Source organism: Rhipicephalus sanguineus, chromosome 2, assembly GCF_013339695.2.
Source record: "Rhipicephalus sanguineus isolate Rsan-2018 chromosome 2, BIME_Rsan_1.4, whole genome shotgun sequence".
NCBI classification, from domain to species: domain Eukaryota; kingdom Metazoa; phylum Arthropoda; class Arachnida; order Ixodida; family Ixodidae; genus Rhipicephalus; species Rhipicephalus sanguineus.
The window spans coordinates 125,438,695-125,462,136 of NC_051177.1; the positions used below are offsets into that span (position 1 = coordinate 125,438,695).

Sequence of the window (23,442 nt, forward strand, 5' to 3'; positions counted from 1 at the left end):
TTGTCCCGCTCTTGTACTTGCCCCAGAAAAACCAAACAGAACAGTAACCAGAAAGCTGAAGGAAGTGATGATCCAGGCTTTTCTTTTGCAAAGTATGAGGGACTTCTTATCATTTATCATGATGACAATGATCATGATTGGGGTGATAACTATACTTCACAGATACGCGCTTTTAAAGTCTCAAAACCACCACATGATTATGATGGACGCCGTAGTGGAGCGCTCCGAAAATTTGGACCACGTGCACCTAAATCTAAATACACGGGCCTCAAGTATTTTCACCCACTGCTTGAAGAAAGGGGCTAGGCAACAGATGCAGATTACAGTACTGGCTTGTGATTAGCACTTAGGAACGGTGCGCATTTGCAGCGGGTAGAAGTGCCCTGGTTGGATATACATGCTTTTTTTTAGATGCAAAGCTTCTGATGGCGGAGTTCAATCTGGTGTGCGGCGTGACCACCCTTACTGCGAATGCGCAAACCCTCTCCACGCACCTCCTCTTCACACACATCCTCTCCCCCACCCCATTCCCCCTCTCCACCCGCCCTCTGAAATGCGGGCTCGACATGCCGAAACGCTGCTTCGCATCACCTCATGGTCGCCTTTAGCGGGAGATGGTGTAACTTTTTAGATGCGAAGCAGCTTATGACAGAGTTCAATTCGGTGTGCGGCGTGACCACCCTTACTGCGAATGCGCATCCTCCTCCCCCTCCTCTCCTCTCCTACGCCCCCCCCCCCCCTCTCGCGCACCTCGTTCTCTCCTGCGCAAACGCCGCGATGAGTGCCAGCGCATGCGCGTCCCTTCCCCCTCTCTCTAATCTCCTACGCTCCCCCGCTCTCGCGCGCCTGTCGACCGCGTTCCCCGCTCGCCCTGTGAGAATTAACGGCCAGGCTAGAGGGAAGACACGACGCGCGTAGCGTTCCTCTTCGCGTTCCACGACGCTTTGAATGGATGGATGCAGCTTACGGCTTGGGACTTCGCCCCAGCTTAAGAACCTGGTGAGCCAGCTCCTAAAAAAAATTACACCATCTCCCGCTCAAGCGAACCATCTCCCCGCTGCTTCGCATCCACACATGGTTCCCTTTAGTGGAAGATGGTGCAATTGTTTGATAAAATAATGGTTTCAATTGACCGTAATTGAGCGTTATGATTATGAGAGACGCCGCTGCGGGAATTTAGACCATCTGTTGTTCTTTAACGTGCACTGACATCGCACAGTACACGGGCCTCTAGCATTTCGCTTCCATCAAAATGCGACCACCGCGGCCGGGATCGAACCCGCGACCTTCGGGTCAACAGCCGAGCACCATAATCACTGCTCCACCGCAGCGGACTTTCAGTTGACGGTAAGCGCTAGTGCCGTTCCATTTGTTGTCCGCGCCATATTCTATGATTCATATACACCAATCAGCTCGTGTTTCCATTCTACTACAAAGTGAAAAGCCCTATTCCGTTGAGGTTCGTCATGTTTTTCAATTTTGTCTATCGTTAGTATCGGTCCTGATTACACCCTGACCTAATAATTTCCATAATAACTTATTCTAGAAGAAGGAGGCAATCGCGACAGAAACTCAGCAACTGCTTCCAAGTTGTGTGTGGTACTTGAACTGGTACAGCGCATTACGGGAAAAAGAAGAAACGGCCGAGCTGGCCACACGAAAGGACAGAGCGCTAACTTCCAACTGTCGGGCCTTTCCTAGCGGCGAAATGTCGTAAGCACTCCAACTAGGCAAAGAAGAAGTTTTCCTCAAGCACATCATTCCAAGTGAGCCAAACTCAACAGGAACGCTAACACGGAAAGTCAGAATTTCCCCACCTGGTACCTGAAAGTTACCTATTTCTGCCGAAATTTCCCTCGTTTGCCCATTCAATTACGGATTACTAAGTGCCCGTCGTTTTCTTCGTCACTTCCATCTTTATCATCAATCGTTATGTATAGCCCTTGCTCCTCGCGTAAGTTCATCGGCTAAATTTATGACATAAGCAAACCACGCGAGATGAAACGTCAGCCGGAAATGTAAACTCACGTATGAAATCCTAACTTTAACATCGGTGATCGCACCATTCATTATATTCATAGGGGTCATGAACACTGGTTGGGGATTTTTTTGTTGAAGAAACGTCATTCGAATGTTCCACTGCTGCCAGATGATCGTGCAAGCAACCACCGAACTGTTTGAGGGAATAGCCCTAATCTTGGCAAAGCCACCGAAAGTCGGTGTTGTATATAATAAAAAAAAATTTGCTGGCCTATGCGATACCTCGTGGTACACGCGGAGCCCAATATGTTTATCAGCCTGTCAGGATTTCCCTTGCTTTCACTTAGACCTGAAAATTACCTGAATCTGCGAAACTTCCCTCGAGTTGGCAGCACTTATACTGGCTCTGAATACGCTATAAATCGTCTAAACGCGCTTCGGTGCGAGTCTGCATGCCGGAAGTAGGAGCGCGCGTACTACACAACAAGACAAAAACATCACAAACAAAATATGGTACAAAACGCTGAACCTCGACCAGCACTTAGCTATGCGTGACTCGCAATGTAAGCTTTTGCTTCACCTTCTTTCTCTTTTTTTTTTCTTTAGAATTAGGGGAGGGGGAAAGGGAGTTCGTTCATCGAAGCTCATTTTTCTTTATCGAACATTCATAAAGGAATCACGTTAGCTGTTCACGCTGCCCCCTTTACCCCCTCCACCCTTTTTTTTCGTCGTAGATTTATGTTTTTGTACATGAGCTTCCGCGCAGGCCTCATTGATCAGTTCTAAATCGTTCGTAAAAAGGTGGACTGCCAGCGTTCCGTAAGAGTCCGAGTATTTATCTGAAGCTCAGGCCATACGCACTTTCTCTTATCTCTTCTTTGTTTTTTTTTTTTCCTGCTTCCTGACAGGTACACTTATTTTCCCAGCTGGACGAGGGCAAAGAAACACCTCCTCTACGAGGGGGCGATGGTTATTGATTGGCAACGCACCGTACGTTCGATTTCTTTTGTTCTCACGGCACCGTACCTGTACAGACGCCCGAACAGGAGCATTGATTTCAGCCGAAGCTGCGCGTGACGCGTATGGAAGGCCTCCAAACAATTCCGTGCAGCAACAAGCAGGTATCGCTAACCGCAGCAGCGCTTACGCCCTCAATCGAAAAGGAATGGTACATAAACGTCAGAGATCTTTGTGCAATGTATGCACAAATTAGTTATCCGGCCAGGTTAGATAAATCTTGCATTGTTTGCACAGTTGGGTTATACGTCCAAGTTAACTGCGCCCCGTGTAATACGAGCAAATTATTCCGGCCTAACGGCTGCACTGTTTGTGTAACCTTCGTGTGCTTAAATGTCTTGCGCGAACTTGGAAATTGTACGCAGTAACAACTTTTTTAGCTTCAGGGATCGATGTTTCTGCAATGGCTAACACTTTTACTTTCAGGCCACGCGAGATATTTTGCATAACAGAGAGCCCAAATGAGAAAAGCCGTTGTTTATAACTGTGCAGTAAACCTGACCACTCGGTGCAGATTAGCATATCTGAAACGATAGCTTAGAAGCGACAGCTATGAAAGTCTATGTCCTATACCGACTTCAATAACGTTCGTAGCCACTGACTATTTGTTTACTTGTCTCATAAAGTAGCCAGAAGAAACAAACGAACGTTGTTTATATCCGCTAACAACACTGTCTTACGCCTCAGAAACGATGGTGTAATAGTCAGGGGATAAACCAGCACCCCTGTGCAGAGTAGCAGGCTAGAGCGCACAAACTCAGGCCGACCTAATAATTTCGCTGTCTCTCTCTCTCTGCTGTGCATAGGTACAGTAGGCGCATTTATAACTTTAGTACGCTTATAATATTGTCCATCACAAGTTCGACCAAGTAAGTGAGACATTTATTGAAATGTACCACTTATTTGGTAGAAGCTAGCATGTAATGATATTACGAGTGATAACGCATTAACAGTGGCGAGAATCTCGACCGAACGTTGGCTCAACGCCAAGAAGCTTCCTTTCCAGTTGTATGTTCTGCATAGCAGGTTAACCATTCTTTTTAGGAATGTTAGTTAGTTAGTTAGTTAGTTAGTTAGTTAGTTAGTTAGTTAGTTAGTTAGTTAGTTAGTTAGTTAGTTAGTTAGTTAGTTAGTTAGTTAGTTAGTTAGTTAGTTAGTTAGTTAGTTAGTTAGTTAGTTAGTTAGTTAGTTAGTTAGTTGAACCTGGACAACATGCACGCTTGAAGTCGCCGCCTACCTTCAGGGCGATCCTGTCGACCTCCTGGAAGACGGCCATGGAAGGGATCATCTCGCGCTTTTTGCAGGGCGGCGGTCGTGCGGCGTACTCGGGCGCCTCGTCGGTCACCGGGTCGTTGACGGTCTGCACGCCGGTGTCCCGCCTGCTCACGGCCCGAACCGTGACGCCCGTCGCCGTCCTGCGTGTGCGCGGCCGCGTCGTGGGCCGAGGCTCGGCGTCCATGTCCTCGAGGATCTGAGCGACGGCGTCGCTCAGGCCTCCGCTCTCCGTGGCCCCGATCATCTTCTCGATGTGCGTCAACGGCGACGACAGCTCCTCGTCCGACAGAGACTGTTTCGAGCAGGATTCATTTCACGCAAGAAAAGATAGAGAAATAACAGTCAGGTAGCCCAATAAAACATGTTTTATGACTAGTCAGTGCATAGATGAAAAATTCGTGACCACTGGGTGTCGCTGGCGCCGACGTTTCGACAAACGCACTTGTCTTCTTGAAGGATGCAACCTTGAAGAAGACAAGTTATTCAGTTGAAACACTTGAAAGACAAGTCCGCTGGTCGAAACGTCGGTTACAGCGACACCACGTGTTCACGAATGTTTCATCTATTGAAGCTTCCATGTTCCCCTAAACTTCTGCCTTTTTTTCTTTTAGTCGATGCAAGTTACTCGGAGTTGTGATGCTTTTGACTATTAAAACCACCCTTATGCATCTATCAAAGCCCGTCTGAAATCACCGAATCTTTCTTAACACCGTGTCAACGGACTAACTGAAGAAGGACGAAAAAATGAGCAACAGTCTTTGTTAACCATATCTTTTGTACCTTGTTCCTTGATTGTATGTAGGACTTTTCCTGTGTACTTGCTGGTGCTGCTATACTTGCTGATGTCATCATTGCTGCTGTTGTCAATTCCGCAGTTTTCATCAGCCAATATCCACAAGCATTTACCATTCTTCGCTTGCTACTTAGTAAGTGTGAAAAAAAAAATGGGATGTCTGTCCGCAATTTAAGACGGCCGTGCCAAAAGCATAAATATGAAAAGTACTCCCAACAGTTATAATGGAATCTGTAACAAAATGGCAGCAGTCATTTTTTAGACACTCTGTTACGTTCTTGCTAGACCGTTATAGGGGAAAATTAACTTCTACCCGTTTCAAGCACGAAACTGCAAACAAAGAGGAATAGCCGGAGCCACGCATAGGCACCAACCTCTCCTCAAACGCATTTATTTAAAAAAAAAGATTCATGCGAATCTCTCAGGAAAGAATGTTCTAAATGGCGAAAAATCCGTGCAGGTCCGTCATTCAAACCTCCCGGGACTAACGCCGCCGCGCAAAGATAGCCTCAACAAACACATAATAAACACTGGTTGGTATTCGATATGCACTCATTCAAAGCGTCGTCATTTGAAAAGAGGAACGGCAAGGTGTGCACTCCCCAGAAATCGGGTAACCTACGCCTCTGCTCATGCATACACTACCACAGAGCGCTTCAGGAACGCGAGTATCACAGTTCGTTGCTTGAGCCGTGAGCGCGGGAAGGCGTTGCGCTTCCCGCTAGCGTGACTCTCGTTGCACCAAAGCACTCACTGCGCGACATTGGCCGGTCGACGTCGTTGCCTTTCTGTGCTGCTTATTGCAGCAGTTTTATTAGTCGGTTTTATCGCACTCGAAGCAGTAGGCGGCGGAGAAACACCGTTGGTACACGTGGAAGCTGCACTATTCTGGCGAGGAGTTGTCACACGCTAACACAGCGCGAAAGGCAAAGCACGTAACCGCGTCGCCACCAAACCGAATCAGCGCATACGACGCATTGCGTCGACCATAGATTTTCCTACATTATTGCACCGAAAGCCCTCGTTGCGCTGAAACAACCGAAGCGCTCCCTGCCGGCGCACGTTAGTGTCGTGATGCAGTACCACACTTCCCCACTCCCAGACGGCGGCACCATCCCCTACAGCCAAGAGCACTATGAGAGGGAGAAGATGTGAGAGATATAAGACGCGTTTGTAACTCCTCATGCATCTGCATCGGTAGCGCAGTGGGTAGAGCGCCCGGCACCTATCGGCGCGGACCGAGAAGTCGCGGGCTCGACTCCCAGGTCATCCGAATCAACGAAACTTTTAGGGCCAAGCTCTTTGGCGTCCGTTCCTGCGTTGAGCGGCGTCGCCGTTGGCACCGGCTGGCGTCGGTGTAACCGATAGAGTGAATGAGAACGAAAGAGAGGTAACGCGGTGTCTGTTGATATGACGAGACACTGGCGTCTAACCTCGCTTTCTTCCTCCATCACGCGCGCTGGCCCTTCTTTCGGAGCTCGTGCGCATATAGGGCTGGCACGACGTGCACTGCGACTGGATTCGCTTGTCGTAATGGGCTGTCGGCGTTTCGCTTGGTTCGCAACGCCTGCAATGCACAGAGTGATGTGCGTAGCACTCCAGCGCTGGCAGTTTCTGTGGCAATATGTAACGAATGTTACATCGCTACAACTGCATGCGGATAGCCAAAACTTCACACACAGTTGGCGTTGCCCCAGATTTCGCATTAGGCAATATCGCAGTTGTCGGTGAATTTTTTCTTCTGTTTATTTTTCTTTGTCATTTGATCATGTCATTTTACAGACGTCACTTTCGCCACGAAAATGACGTCAGTAAAGTATTGGTGGACCCCGGCATAAAGCACTTTCGTGTTAAAGAAAAAAAACAGCTTGGGTGTAGTCGACGCACCTCGTTCTGTCCTCCTCCAGCAGCGTTAGCTGCGGGCGCCCTGCTCACTGGATCGGTCTGCGACTCGATGTCCGTGGTGCGCGAGAGTCGCGCAGCCCCGCTTGCATCGGGAGGTAGCCCCATCGGCGGATGCTGCAGGGCGCCCCCTCGCGCCGCCGCTGAACAACGCTCAGTCTGCGTCCACCTGCAATAACATTAGAGCTGTTGTCATGATCAACACTAACTGTCTTCGAGGGCTCAGTATATATAGCATCGATAGTTAAGGGGGTGAACAGCGCAAACACCAAGAGACAATTTATTAGACGTGGGTTTTGAACAAGGAGGTGGCTCTATTTTCTGCAGCTCTTGCGGGACCACGGCTCAGCGCCATCGGGAAAGAGGAGGTGGGGACGGAAGGCAAGAATATGTGTTACGGGCCGCTACGGGAGCGGATAGTAGGAGCAGGCACCTGCTAGTGGGAAGGCTGTCCTGTAACGCGAGGCCGGAGTGTGAAGAATGCCCCCTAAGAAGACAAGTGCTTTGGATGAACTGCTAGTAGACAAGTCCACGAAGGAAGGCGACATGCCAACACGAGCGCTATTGTTTGACTCCTTTTTCCCTTGTCCCGTCTTCGCGCAACTCAACCGAACTTCAGAATGTACCAACAAGCCTAGCTTAGCACTCTTCTCAAGACAAGTGCTGCGACTTGTCTTGTTTGATCATTTTCATGCGATGATTTAGCAACTTGCCCAGCTAACCTCTGCCTACATAGGGTGTCCAATTGCAAAGAAAAAAGTAGCTGACTTCGTCTTTTCTGTTATACGTCGGACGTTATTCCGTAGATGTTGGTGGGAGGTTGGAGAGTCTTTAGTTGGTAGCGCCATCTGTTTTACCATGTAGTCAGCCTGTTTGAGGAATGAGTCTGTGCATGGATTCCCCAGTGGTTGAGCTACTGAACGAAATGAGCGTCCGATTGTCCTCTAAGCATGAAAAGGTCCCCTAGGGTATGTCCTCTTTCTGGGTGTCATTGTCCTCGTCCGTTGGCACCGTGTTGTTTGCGCTGTTTATTTGGAATGTCAAAGTTTAATCAACACAGCTTGCGATCTTCGCTTCGCGACCAGCTGATCAGCCGAGACATTCAGAGACCAGTAACTAGCTGCATGTGCTAGCTGGGACGCCTTTGCATCAAGGTACGCAGGGCTGATTCATCTTCGGCATTTTGCATGGCGGAGCAATTGATATAGAAGGTCAAGCTGAGTGCCTCAAGTACATGTTTCGAAGAGGCCGCTATTCGTGGTAGTTGCGAATATGAAAACACGACCTATACAAAAGGCGATTAGTTATGGTTAATTAGCGATATGTTCCGTAAATAATCAATTATAAGTATCACCTTCCCAGGCAAATAACGTTCTTTTCTGAACGATGCCACTTTAAAGACTATAGGATTCTGCTACAGTGACCTGCGCGATCTTCGATGATTATCATAACCTTAAAATACTTTGGCTGGTATTCACAAAGAGATTCTTACACATTCTTACGTAAAGAAATATCAGAAAAGCTACCAGCCAGTAATGACGGCCATATCAACATATAATGCCTCCAGCCAGCTGCAAAACCTATTGCGAAGCGAAAAGCTTCGTGAAACCGCGATGTCTTCACTGCGCCATATCATTCTAGGCTCATTGCGATACTGCAACTGCACTGGAAATTCAAGGTGATCGCGTTATACTTCAGGCGCCTTCGTGAAGGTTTCTGGTTATCCTCTTTGCATCGCCATCTATAGCGAGAACTATAGCACTCGTGTACGCCCAAATTCGCAGCCCAAGCCTACTGCGAAGCCCTGTTCTCAGGAAACTTTGAAACAGATTAACCTTGTTCCGTGGCTCCAACCTCACCCGGCGGCGGCCGAGCGGGAATCGATTGCTGGGCTCCGTGCAAAGAAGCCTCGTGGAAACAATGTGATGTAAGCGCGCGCTCACCAGCGGCGTAGCCCCAGTGGTGCACCCCCCGTTGCGCCGCCGATACAATTAGCGGCGCAAAAGGGCCGACCAGCGTTTACGCTGACCGCGCTACGTGAGACGCGTTTTCATGGCGCGCGAGCGCCCAACGTCCGAGAGGCGCCTCTTCATTACCGCCTTTCGAACGAAGCTGCGCACCGCCCTCTTTAGTATTCTCTGAGGTCGGCCAGCGTTAACGTTTACCGCCGCCGCCGGCTAGCGCGTGTTATAGTTGTCGTGACCGCTGCAAAACGCAACAGCCTGTGCAAAAGGAGGGAGTGATAGAAAGGGGTTCTGCGCAGTCCGATGCACGCATCGGCAATATTTTTTATCTTCCTAGAAATGCGCCTGGAGAAAAATAATTAAGTAATCAGGAGGGAGAATTTGGCAGAGGAAGACACGCTCGGGTTGTATAGTTGATTTGAGGGTTGAGAAGCGGACGCTCGTTGAGCTGGCCGCATGGTTTTATCGGTCACTGCTGAGGGTTTGTGACCACCGACTGCGTAACTAGCTCGTTTGTATACGGGAAATCAACCGAGCCTTTCCTTCCTTTCCTTATACCCCGTTGCTCTTCCTCGCTGGGAAAGTGCTTCAATACGACGCACGGTGGAGCCTGAACACGAGTGAGAAAAAAGTCATTGCGGATGTGCACTGATGCGTGTGTGTGCGTGAGCGTGTACGCGTGCGTATGTATGTGGGCGCGCGCTTGACATTTCGGCTATTACACCAGCTTTGTTATGGGTTCTTACGTAAACTGTGCACGCAGCGTTCGTCGTTCTGCTGGCGGTGCTCGAAAAACTGGTAAGGGTATGGCAGGAGTAAAAAAAGCTGAGTTACTCATCAGAGCGCTGTTTTACTCTCGGAGAGCATCGCATCAAGTGAAATGCACTGTTCACTCTGTACGTAAAGGGAGAGTGAAATGGGCTTATACTCCACCTTTCTCTGAGAGATTGGAATGCCCGTATACTCTTCTGGTACAATAGAGTAAAACGCAGTTATATATACTCCTGCTCCTCATATATATATATATATATATATATATATATATATATATATATCGATGTGCCGGCATACCGCGAGCGATGGCCAGTCATTATTAAGCACACGTATATACAGTAAGGAACACTGCATTTGCTGTGCCACTGGAGGCAACTAATAAAAAAACAGCAGCGTTTCCAGCGCCTCCCAGAGCTTTCAACGCACTGGAAGGCACTTGGATAAGGCCTAATATCCGCGTTTTGAGCTTTGGATTTGTCTAGTTAAATAAGCGAGTATCACCTCACGGAGTCGGTCACGATCGAAATTACATTCGAACAGTTATTAAATTCTTCGTATTTCAATGTCCGTGTTTTTCAATACAAACGTCGCGCACGGAGTATGCTGCCCTAAGCCAAATGGTCCGTACGGCTACAGTGAACTATTATGGCTGTAGTCACGGAACATGAATAATAATGGCCGAAAATATGTCCAAAGGGGCAACGAAAACTGGTGTTCATTGTGCAGCTCAGAAGTACGACGTTTTCTACACAGAAATGACTAACCGCTTAGCGAGTCAATGCGAATGCCGTACATATATCTTCGGTTACGCCAATCTTGTTTACTGAGAAACGTGCTGCATTGACGTTCTGATCCCGGGAAGCAAAAAACAAGCAAATGAACTACCTTGTGCTCAGTTGCCGCATCTACGGAGACACTCAAACCTGCGTTTCTAAGCAAGAAATGAAGACAGATCACTGACATTTCTTATAACATGAGCAAACAAGCACGTTTTCCAGTGGGGCGTTGCGGTAGCGGGTCGGACTCTCAATCTGAGGTGCGCGAAGAGGTCGTCGGTTACAATCCCGCTCGCTTGTTTGTTTGTTCTTTCACTTTTTTTTTCCTTTTTTGTCGTAGTGCTTGTTACTTATCGTTACGACCTACACATCAATAAATTGTTCAAAGCAATTTTAAAGCTCAATTTTTGCCTGAGTTCTGCTATTTTTTTTCTTGAGGTGTACGACTACTCCCTTCGGAGGAGTCCAGCTGCTCTGTTTCGGCAAGAGTTACTCTGCTGAGGTGGAGTACTACAACCCTTTCTGGGGGCATTACTATACTCTGCCACAAAAAGAGGTGATTTACTGTGGGAAAGAGAATTAAATATGGCACAATAATATACCTGCCCAAAGAAAGTGCCCGTCGCTCCCTTATTATTTTGGGTGCGAGAAACTGCCCCCCAAAAAGGGCGCGATGGCATATCTTGTGCGAATTAGTTGGTTCATTAGCAGGCTATGACGTTGGGACAGTTGGTGCATAGCTTAATAAAATATTTGTGCCGCAACTGAGAAAAGCAAGGAAACACGAGAAGACAGGATAGAGCGCGTATTTTATTAAGTTGGTTCATAATCTTCAAGCAAGTTTTGCCAGCACGAAACATACGAGGACAAAAGACCAGAAGTGCGTCTGTGTCTCTCTGTGTCTTCGTCTGTCGTCCTGATAAGTTTCGCGCTGGAAAATGAGCTTGCTTCAAGAGTTGCACTGCGGTGTGAAAGGCTTTGAACGAATCCTACTTTCCTCATCATCCATCTACTCTCCGCCCCGCGACACAACTACATTTTCGAAACATCATAAAAAGGAAAAAAAATGCAAACGATACCGCTTCATTTTAACAGGTTACTAACTGTGCTTCACCAGGGCCTGTGTGCTCTATATTGAGTGGATGACGCAGACAACAGTGTCTGAAACTCAGCATCCGAGCCTCACCGACCTGTTGTTGCGGCCGCTTCCCGCCTGCACTCCGACGTCGGTAGTGGCCACACTTCGGGGCGTCATGTCGATGTCCAGGTGGATGCGCTTGCTGAGCATCAGTATCCTCTGCTCGGCGTCCATCATGAGCATCTGCTGCTTGGACGCCGGTGTGTTCAAGGCAACCGGTGTGCTGCTGCGGTTCGTCAAGTCGCCGTCCGCGGGAGCCACCAGCCTCGGGTCGGCGAAACGGATGCCCTCGCGCGAGCCTCCGGGTGAAGCCCCGTTCTCGACGACGCCTTCGTCGGTGTAGTCGTCGCCGAACGACGACAGGCCGTCCTCGTCGAAGTCGAGGTCGTCTTCGTTGTAGTTGCCACGGGTCATGTTGAAGTGGATGTCAGTCTGAGTGACGCGGTCACGCTGCTCGTACTTGTTCTCCACCTGCGAACGTAGGAACGAAGGTGATAGATCGAGTTTAAAATCCATGCCTTCTTTAGCGACCCTATACTGGCTGTCAGGTGGCCTATGACACAGTTAAATAACAGGGGTGTGCAGGTCTCAGTTCAAACGTACAACAGCGCCCATAAAACTACAGATAATAATAATATCTGGGGTTTTACGTGTCAAAACCATGATATGATTATGAGGCACGCCGTAGTGGAGTGTTCCGGAAATTTCGACCATCTGGTGTTCTTAAACGTGCACTGTCACCGCACAGTACACCGACCTCGAGGTCGGTGTACTGTGCTCGACTCCACCGAAACGCGACCGCCGCGGCCGGGATCGAACCCGCGACCTTCGGGTCAGCAGCCGAGCACCGTAACCACTGATCCACCGCCGCAGATCATAACGCTAAAACGACAAGAAGAACACGCAAGACAACACTCATCACGTGTGCTCTTTACGTCCTGGTTTTCTGTATGCATATTTACGTCAAAGCGATAGAATACCACCTTCTTACTTTCAAACTCCCGCGTCCTTTCTCGAGTGGATGTTAGAAAAACGATTAACATCCCCGCCTTTCCTCTCTCTCCTGCGCTTCTTCCTTTATCCAAATCACAGTTCCGTTACAGTGTAGGTATCCGCAAAGAAAAGTAGGAGATTGATGTTATGTGGAAGGCAGCGAGGTTAACCGGAAGATAATTATACAGTTTACTACCCTGCCCTGGTGAAAGAGTAAGGGGAGGCGGAAGAGGCAAATAAGTAGAAAATGAGGCTACGTAGGTGGCCTATGAGATATGTTCGTCCATGTTGACCCTGCTGTAGCATTCAGGTCGGTCTCTCGCAAATTGTAACACCTTCACAATTCAATTTCTTGTGGCATTTGCTACTATATACAGCCACACCTGATGACAGACACCCGCTCCTGACTTTGGGCGCTATACAGAGCAGGGTTGCCAATGGTGGCTACTTTTCGCCAAATTGGCGAATTTGAGAACCCGTGGCGACCTAAAATTATGAATGGTGACTTGGCGAATTTTTGGCGATTTTCGGCTTAGGTCTCCACTGAGTTATGCATCCTAAGATTAGTGTCTTCCCAATGAATGAGCGGCAACGTTCTCTGTATTTTTCCTGGTTTTAAACCCACGAGTAGAATGTGCACATTACGCGTCATTCGGTTTGTCCGTCCTGTAACTCCTGTGCATCTCCTCAATTCGTCTAGATGCAGGAGTTACTGGAACGTCCCCCGGCGACATTTTAGCAAAATGTAAGTCAGCGAACTGCCTTGAAAACCGCGAGGCGGCAGTGTCTATAAGTTTATGGCTTTAGGTGTTTTAAGCTTCTCTAAAGTTTCGCTTCTGAAAGGGCTAGACGATGGGTTGGCCACGTGTTCCGACCAATTGTTCCGCCAAAGCTCCAAATGTTCTGAATCGCTTGGCGGCTTATTCACTGTTGCGGTACCCCCAAATCAGCTCGCAAAGACTGCTTGGAATAGCGAAGAGAGGCGGATACACGGCTATTTGTGCAATAAAGAATATTTATTGAGGCATTTTTCACTGTTCTCGGTGAGCATGTGCAATGAAAACAATTGCTATATAACAGTTTACATTGTCAACCTGATCATTAATAACGCGTCGGATTGACGCGTGCAGATATAGGCGACTATAAGAGAGGGTCGGTGGCATCCGGCATCATATTAGTTCACAATGAAAAGGTGTAAGACTGCTGTAAGATTCTGTCGTGTTACCTTCAATAAACCTTTTAATCCTTTTATTTATATAAGGGTACGTAAAGCTGTCTACAAAGAACGCTTTCATGGTTTTCGCCCAGGGTTTACCACACTTTTACCTTTGAAACGAACGGACAGAGATGGAATGATATCATGAGCGTTTCATTCATTCACCCTCGCGCCACCACGCACATCTTGCGGCTAGTCGGAAAAGCAGCACTATGCACTCACATGGTGAAGCGGGCGATACGACTGGCATCGAGAAACGTCAATATAATTTAAGGGTCTTGGATGGTACTGTATTCTACGGGGCTATACGTGAGTGGAAATTTTTATTACTAGGTTTGCCACACATATCTAGAATGGCGACTTTTTTGGCGAAATTTGTAAAAAAAAATGGCGACTTTTGGCGACTTTTTGCTCGTCGTTTGGCGACATTTACTCGAAAGTCAGTGGCAACCCTGATACAGAGTTTTGCCTGCACATACTTAGGCAGCGGAAATCTGCTGGCGTTTCCACAGCTGACGAAACACGGCCGTGGCAACGTATGCCTTTATGCAAGAGGTTGTGTTTATCATTAATCTCGCTGAGCATTGGTGGCTACGCAGTCTGAATTCTCATGCAGGCAGCAACGCGTAACTTCAGCTTTTGAAGGCCTCTGTTTCGTTCTCTCGAAATGAAGACAGAAGAAGAAAAAGCTTCTGGTGAAGCTAATGTACGCGTTCATTTGTAAAGGCAGCGCAATTTGATCTCACATTGTCTACTTTTTTTTTCCGCACCTGTGCATCTGAACAACACAAAGGCATCCAGTCCGGAAGTGTGTCGAGTTATCGTTAGTCGAATGTTTACGGTCTTAGTAACAGAGAGGAAAGCGTCGTGATAGATGCGAACACCTCACGCGCAGTGTTCTGAGTCGGAAGCGCAATGTCGTGTAGCATAGTGCGTCGTTGCTTTAGGTGCAACATTATCAAGCATCTTTAAAGAATAATATGCAATACCGCAACTCGGCACACAAGGGCGAAAGCGGAAGCGTGAAGATTCATACCACACTCTTCTTTTTCTTACTCTGTCTACAGCAGCATCGATTGGCACTGCGCTCGTGATAATCTCACAATAGCGTGACAGCGGACACTGTATGCACGCAACACGCATACTACGCGTTCTCACGCATGTCGAAGGACGGAAAAGAGTTGTGACCTGCATGTGGCAAAAACCAAGACTCTTAGAACCAATCTGGTCTCAAAATTTGCGAAGTGCACGGGTGATTGACGTGGCGAAATACGGAAACGCCTGTACAACGTGGTTTCAGTGGTCATAACTGAGACAAAAGATAGAGAGAGAGAGAGAGATTGCAAGTTATGCAAAATGTTCGGTTTTTCTACTCTACCTCTCATGTATCATGGAATGCTCTGGCCAGAGAGCTGAAAACTTGAGTTAGAAGTTACTCAATATGTACCGATGGGTAGCCATGATATGGAGGAAACAGCGTACAAAAGACACATTCTTACACACATAAAGCAGACGCAAACACAAGCGCTGGACTGCAACTGTTGCAGTAAGTTTTCGGTTTCTTCGGTACTTTTCGGTCACGAACGGCGGGCGCGTTATGGGCGTGACATAGCATTCTTAATAGGAAGGTAGCGAGCGCAATGTTTTCCAGAAAGGAAACGCAAGAACGCCAGATGACGATTATTGTTGCGCGGCAGAAATACGTCCTGAGTACGTCCTTTTTACTTCGAGTGTATAAGAACATTACACCCTCAATAACCCCGACACTAATGAAATAAGCATGTCTAATCTAAGAGAACGATGTTTTACAACGTCAATGTAAGCTGTATGCGACACACCTGTACCTAATAATAATAATAGCCGGTGTTTAACGTCCCCAAGCCACGATATGATTGCGAGGGAGGCAGTCGTGGAGGGCTGCGGAAATTTCGACCACTTGGAGTTCGTTAACGTGCAACTAAATATAAGTACAATGGGCCTCAAGCGATTTTCGCCTCCATCGAAAATGAGGCCTCCGTGTTGTCCGGGAATCGATCCCGCTACCTTGAGATTAGCAGCTCGACACCTTTTGCGTGCCACAATGCCCCGGTGTCTTACTCACCTGTACCTGGGCGTCTACCAGTCGCTCGGTGAGTGCCGTCGGAGTGGATCGCTTGGAGGCGTCCTGTGACCAGCGTACCTGGGCCGCGAAACCTCGCTTGGGCTGCTGCGACGAAGGATCGGCGGCGGCGTGCACTTTGCTCACCCCGCAGCCCATCGTGCACACCACCTGCGACACAAGCAAGGGCGCATAGTTTTCGAACGCGTTCGCCATTAAGGAATCCGTTTGCATTGTGTAAACGCGCGACCGTGCCACGAACGGCATCAGGGTAGGATTGATGTGCGCGGTGTGTCTACTGCAAGGCAGTGCAGTCGTTTTGCCGTGATCGCTCATTGTTTTGCGCTTATAGAGGCGTGCGCTGGATACCATGTCGTTCATTGTGCGCAGAGCAATATATGCGCGGGGCATGGCAGGCGAGTCAGACTAAGCGGCACCGTCGTGCCTTCATGACTGTCAATGTTGGGACTCGTTCGTTCGACGTCGCGACAAATTGTAGCGCAGAAAGACACAGCCTGATAGGAAGCTAAATGTCGCGCTCGATTGGTCGATACTGGCTCTATTCCTGTGACTGCATGCCTCGGCGTTACAATTAATCACGCTTTTTCTTCCTACCGAAATCCGCATTTGTGTAGCCGCTCACGTGAACAGAAAACAAAGTGTGTTAAATAAAGTGATTGTTAGGGTTTAACGTCCCAAAACCACAATATGGTTGTCAGGGACGCCGTAGTGGAGGGCTCCGGAAATTTCGACCGTCTGGTGTTCTTTAACTTGCACCCAAATCTAAGTACACGGGACTCAAGCATACCGCCTCCATCGAAATCCGGCCGCCACGCCGGGATTCGATTCCGCGACCTTCGGATCCGCAATCGAACACCATAAACACTAGACCCCCGTGGCAGGCAACAAAGTGCATTGATCGCTAAGTTATAGTTTGCCCTCAATGTAACGATGTAGATGGCACCCGTACTGTTGTAGAAATATGAAGGCGTGACACAGCGTTACCTTAACGCTCTGTCGAGAATGATGGCATTTGGTTATTCTCATTTATGGTATGCACGGAAGTGTGGCAATCGGGCAATTAAATTTGTATGAGTAAACCGCATATAATCTGATAAAGCCAACAGATAATGGAGCCAATGAATGCATGAGATGTATTATTTCTAGTTTCCAATTTGACGGTAGCAATTGTGACATAGACGGAAATGTATAGAGGGAAATTAATTCACGGGCCTATACGATTCGCCGTAGTAAGCGTCCTGTCCGTACCCAGCAAATATAGTAATGACTTCGAGAAGTTTAAACGCCGCAATGGCGCCGTCAGCTTTATTATGTCTCACAAACGAGTGAGTTCTTCTGATCATTACCGAGCCGCCATCCTCAAAAACAAGCACCCAACGAGATCAGGACAGATTGGACACAGTGAGAAATAATAATTTTCCAGAAAAAAAGAACGCGGCTCGGAAGCTCATCCAGAAACGCGATACATAGCCTAGCAAGAACAAATGCACAGCTTCGTTCCGAAACATAGGTAGGAACTGAGATCCCATTTAGAGTCACAGCGTAGAACAGGCATTGACTTGCCTGCAGAAAAGCAAACACGCGTTCACGCATGCTCGATGACGCAGTGCATACTTTCATTTCTTACCTCAGTGAACAAAACGTGTCAAAAATAAATTTTTAATAAGAGGGTATATTGGGAATCGTGTTGTTTTCCGTCGTTGGTAAGACGAACAAAACCGACCGTCCCGATTCCGCCTGTCCGCCATCTCGTCTTGGCAGCCACGGAGCCTCCGCCCTCGTCGACGACAGCCAGCCAATTAAGCGCTCCAAGAGTCGAGAGAACGGAGATGCCAATCACCGGTAGCCGAATGGGCCGCCACGTCTGGACATGACATCGACTGACGCATCGACCGGCGTACAACAACAACAGAGTGCGGGAAGGGGAGAGTCCAGTCTTATTTTTTCTTTCCTTTTTTTTTCCACTTCGGCACAGAGCGGTCGGGTGATCGAAGGCGCATCGGCTACCCCCAACCCCGACGACCGCGGGTCGTGTCTTCCCGGCGCGGCTTCGGCCTTCCCTTTCTGTGTTACCAGGAGACATACGTGACCGGGATGGATACGCTCCATCGCACCGCTTGGCCGCGCATGCATGGCACCCCCACCTTCACCTATCCCATCGAACTACATACGCCCTTCGTGTATTTCGCTCTAGGCCGCCGCCGCCGCCGCCAGTGTATCGCCCCTGCTCTACAATAACAACCGCTATGGTCTAACGTGCCCGTATCACTGGCTATCACTTTCTTTCCTTCTTTTTTATCTCTTTTCTTTCTCCCCCCCCCCCCTCTCTCTCTCCTTCGAACGGCACGTTGAATTAACCTGATACACCGCTGGCTGTTACGGCGTGAAATGGAGGCCAATTGCTACAGCTCCAGTTTCGCCTAGTTCTCGGAAAACTGCGTCGATACCGCACGAAGTCCGAAGGCCCCCTGATATTCTGCTCAAGATGTTCTTGCGTTCGAAAAATGGTGTAATTACGTGTTACCTTTCCAGCGCCCCACTGCAAGGGCGGGTGCTCGCTCCTCCGTGGTATTCTTCGCTTCAGATACGCGAAGAAACGTTAAGCAAGGTGAAGGAGTTAACAAAGAGGACTAAATTAGATGCGAATATTGATCGCGCTTTCATTATTCACCGGTATTCTTAGCTAGATGTTTCCGGTATTTTTGTTCTTGTGCAGCATTTGTTTTTGCAAACACGAGTGTTGCAGTTAGGGTGCGACAATCGATAGACAATTTGAAAATGCCCAATGGTCTTGGTACACTTTAATGTTGAACATCTTGGTACACTTTAATGTTGTGTGTAAACATTATGCTTGTATAAATATTTGTGTTTTGTGAACTTTTCTGCCAAGTTTCTGCTGAGCGGAACATTTGTTTGTATTGAAGTACTGCGACTGTGTGGTTTTGAGTGATTGTCCATATGTATAATTGTATTGTTTCGTGATTGTTTACTACTTAACGACGTCAAATATTATGCAACGGCAGAGGAGTAGCCGGCGCCACATATAGGCACCAACATCTCCCTAAATACGTTTAATAAAAATAAAGAAAGACGCAGAAATCACACTTTCACCCCAAGGGAGAAGCAATGAATGCGACAGCAACAAAGTGCAATGTTATACGCAGTAATAATAATAATAATAATAATAATAATAATAATAATAATAATAATAATAATAATAATAATAATAATAATAATAATAATAATAATATCTGGGGTTTAATGTCCCAAAACCACGATATGATTATGAGAGACGCCGTAGTGGAGGGCTCCGGAAATTTCGACCACCTGGGGTTCTTTAACGCGCACCTAAATCGAAGCACACGGGCCTCAAACATTCTCGCCTCCATCGAAAAATCCCGCGACGTTGTACGAAGGAAGGCTGGCACTAACTCTTTTGGATCCCGTCTCGCGTAACGCTACAAAACGCTGGTGTAAGAGAATACGGTCGCTCCAGGGAGAGAAGCGGATTTCGGGCATTCTCTTCGCGTTGAGAGCACAGCACGGAAAAGGGTAAACAGGCCGTCTGCTGATGCTTGCCGAGGTCGCGCGCGTGCCAGTTTCCTCTCTGCTCGAGCAGCATTCGACGGCAGGCCTCGCACGTGGGGTGATGCTTCGCATGGGCCCTCCGTGCCCCGGAGATGGGTCGGCTCCTTTCATATCTGCATCAGCCGCGTTCGTCACCCCCGCTGGCGCACTTTTACCCGTGGGTATAACATGCGATGCGCGGGAAGATGTTGTCGATTGGAGCTTTATACAGAACATGACGGCGACGGCGACGGCAAAAACCCGTCGACTGTGTATCTGTAATTGTTATCGCAATAAAAGTGTGCACATACAGTATGTGGTATACTGTTTACGTCAACCAGGGGCGTAGCCAAAGGGGGTGGGGTTCGGGGGGTTCCACTCCCCCCCCCCCGAAATTTTTCAGTTTTGCTGGCGTATATATACATGCACACATACAAACGCACGCACGAACATACATAAAGTATGGTTGAACCCCCCCCCCCCCCGAAAAACATTTCTGGCTACGCCCCTGACGTCAACATACGCCGAAGTCGGAAATCAGTTCTACGTGAGAAACAAGTTCGGCCAATCGATAAAGGTCGTCTTTATAATGTCCCTCAAGCAAACCCGCATAATGGAGTGCGATACACTTTGGTTACCTTGTGTTCTACTGTTGTTGCGAATTATTCAAAACGAAACAGCGTATCGAAATCGTAGCGCCAGGCTGCATAATTCTTCAGTTTCGAAAAAAAAAAATACCCTAAATGTGCATCCGCTTATCGTGGTACGCTCGGTAGAGTGTGTTTTTCTTTTTTTTTCTACGCCTCTCATACTTCCGTCAAACGTAAACATGTGCTGAAGTTCGAGATAAGACACGCTAATGGATGTTTGTGCTTCGAAAGCCGCACAGCTGCATGTAAAATAGGAAGAAAAAAATATGTGGCTCTATCGTATTTTGGCGCACAAGCGTAAATGTGAAAATAATGCTTTGGCGCGATAAACGAAGCCGTACGTACTCATCGATCAACGCAGAGACAACTACCTTGACGCAAAAGCAAGAAGTTTACAATAATGGAAAGAAGCGTCCTAAATGACACGTAGCGATTGCAGCGACCCACCGTCATTAACTCCGAGGGGTCACGTGCCCCGCCTATTGCCGTTGCTGGACGCCGTTAACTACCTAAATAAACAAAATCTATGTACTACCACTCGGACTTCAGGACTTGTCAAGTACGGTGGTCAGTTACGGCGTTCGCGCAAGTATAACGCGTCGCGCATGCAACGTGATAAAGCGGATACATAGTATTATCAAACGTTTCATCCAACACACCTGTCGTTGTGAGTTGGCATGACGACCCGAACGACACCGCTGCAAATCTATCAGCATCTGTAAACAGACTTCTACTAAAATAGGGGGAGTGCACAAGTACGGGCACAAAAGATCGAGACAATAGAGACGCCGTGTTTGCACGCCTAGCTTCTTTTATCGTGAATCATTACCCTCTAGCTGAACTTTCTGTCGTTATGTAACTACTTCGGTTACTTCCTCTACAAAGTGAAATTTTGTAACACAGGGATTGGCTCCTATCGACCACTTGTTGACATAGCTTCTCAGGGCATTCGTCGTGCAGCTTCGTGTGTTCCAGTTAATGGCGTTCTTTATTATTATTATTATTATTATTATTATTATTATTATTATTATTATTATTATTATTATTATTATTATTATTATTATTATTATTGGGGATTTCAATGCACCTGGAATTGACTGGAGCACGCTTACCTTTTCTCATTACAATCATTTCATAGAGAAAAAGTGCAGCCTGCTCTTGGAGTTTCTGGCGTTTAATTCCCTACTGCAACATAACTCAGTCGTCAATTCCAGTGGCAACGTCTTAGACCTGTGTGTGTCAAACGATCAACCCCTTGAAGTTTCCCGCTCCGACATCTCTCTTGTACGTCCGGACAAATTCCACCCACCACTTAACGTAAGATTATCCGCATCAGCCGAAACAACGAGCTTCAGCAGTTACGTAAACAAACCTCCGAGATTTCCTTCAAGCGAGGTGATTACACGGGCCTCTATCATCACTTGTCTACCGTTGAGTGGTCACAGGTTACTGACAAACCAAATGTTGATGAGCAGGTTGATCGGTTTACGGAGCTTGTGCTGAGCAGCATGCGTAATTTTATTCCCCAATATACACCTAAACAACGTAAATATCCCCACTGGTTCTCATCTGAACTTATCAGTGCACTGAAGAATAAAGATCACGCACACAGGAAATCTAAATGTTCTCCATCCAGCGAGGGGAAGGAAAAGTTCAGCCTCTATCGAACTCTCTCTAAACGCCTATATAAACGGGATCATAGTTCGTATATTGAATTCTTAGAAAAAAAAGCCGGCAGATCCCACGCATTGTGGGAATCAATGTAATGCGAAGCAGCCAGCAAAGAGCTGCATACATCGTCTTGTATGTCATGGAGGAAAATGCGTGCCATGGTTTTCATGTTAGCTCCTATTATTTATGTTCGTCACACAGTAACGTCGCGCAATACCAACTTCGGGGTCGATCAAGCTAGAGAAACGGCCGCCAGCGCCGCATGAGCGCGGCACGTAAGTCAAGCTGTACATGACATACGTGTCATCGCTTTCATGTTAACTCGTGTTATTTATGTTCCTCACACGGTCACGTCGCAAGATACCAATTTTGGTGTATATCAAGCTAGCGAAACGGCCGCCAGCACCCCATGAGCGTGGCACGTAAGTCATGCTGTACATGACATGCGTGCCTTGATTTTCATGTTAACCCGTGTTTTTATGTTCGTCACACAGTCACGTCACGCAAACCCAATTCCGGGGTAGATCAAGCTAGCGAAACGGCCGCCAGCGCGCCATGATCGTGGCACGTAAGTCATGCTGTACATGACATGCGTGTCATTATTTTCATGTTAACTCGTGTTTTTATGTTCGCCACACAGTCACGTCGCGCAATACCAATTTCGGGGTAGATCAAGCTAGCGAAACGGCCGCCAGCGCTCCATGAGCGTGGCACGTAAGTCATGCTGTACATGACATGCGTGTCATGATTTTCATGTTAACTCGTGTTATTTATGTTCGTTACACAGTCGCGTCACAAGATACCAATTTTGGTGTATATAAATCTAGCGAAACCGCCGCCTGCGCCCCATGAGCGTGGCACGTAAGTCATGCTGTACATGACATGCGTGTCATGATTTTCATGTTAACTCGTGTTATTTATGTTCGTTACACAGTCGCGTCGCGCAATACCAATTTCAGGGTAGATCAAGCTAGCGAAACCGCCCATTGAGCGTGGCACGTAAGTTATGCTGTACATGACATGCGTGTCATGATTGTCATGTTAACTCGTGTTCTTATGTTCTTCACACAGTCACGTCACAAGATACAAATTTTGGTGTATATAAATCTAGCGAAACCGCCGCCAGCGCCCCATGAGCGTGGCACGTAAGTCATGCTGTACATGACATGCGTGTCGTGATTTTCACGTTAACTCGTGTTATTTATGTTCGTTACACAGTCACGTCGCGCAATACGAATTTCGGGGTAGATCAAGCTAGCGAAACCGCCGCCAGCGCCCCATGAGCGTGGCACGTAAGTCATGCTGTACATGACATGCGTGTCATGTTTTTGATAATAACTCGTGTTATTTATGTTCGTTACACAGTCACGTCACAAGATACCAATTTTGGTGTATATAAATCTAGCAAAACCGCCGCCAGCGCCCCATGGGCGTGGCACGTAAGTCATGCTGGACATGACATGTGTGTCATTGTCATGTTAACTCGTGTTTTTATGTTCGTCACACAGTCACGTCGCGCAATACCAATTTCGGGGTAGATCAAGCTAGCGAAACGGACGCCAGCGCTCCATGAGTGTGGCACGGAAGTCATGCTGTACATGACATGC

The 23,442-nt window shown here is 47.7% G+C and overlaps 1 protein-coding gene across 2 annotated transcripts in view; it reads right to left on the minus strand.

Moving 5' to 3' along the window:
- Positions 1 to 23,442, minus strand: part of LOC119383635 (uncharacterized) — a 78,302-nt gene that overhangs the window by 31,406 nt on the left and 23,454 nt on the right. The window contains exons 2-5 of one of the 2 annotated variants that reach the window (XM_049412601.1): positions 15,930 to 16,097; positions 11,672 to 12,090; positions 6,953 to 7,136; positions 4,235 to 4,564 (exon numbers count right to left, since the gene is read on the minus strand). In XM_049412601.1, the coding sequence (XP_049268558.1) occupies positions 4,235 to 4,564; positions 6,953 to 7,136; positions 11,672 to 12,090; positions 15,930 to 16,085 (1,089 nt within the window). In that variant the 5' untranslated portion in view covers positions 16,086 to 16,097. Of the gene's footprint in view, positions 1 to 4,234; positions 4,565 to 6,952; positions 7,137 to 11,671; positions 12,091 to 15,929; positions 16,282 to 23,442 lie in introns of those variants that run through there. The other variant, XM_037651903.2, reaches the window with a different exon arrangement.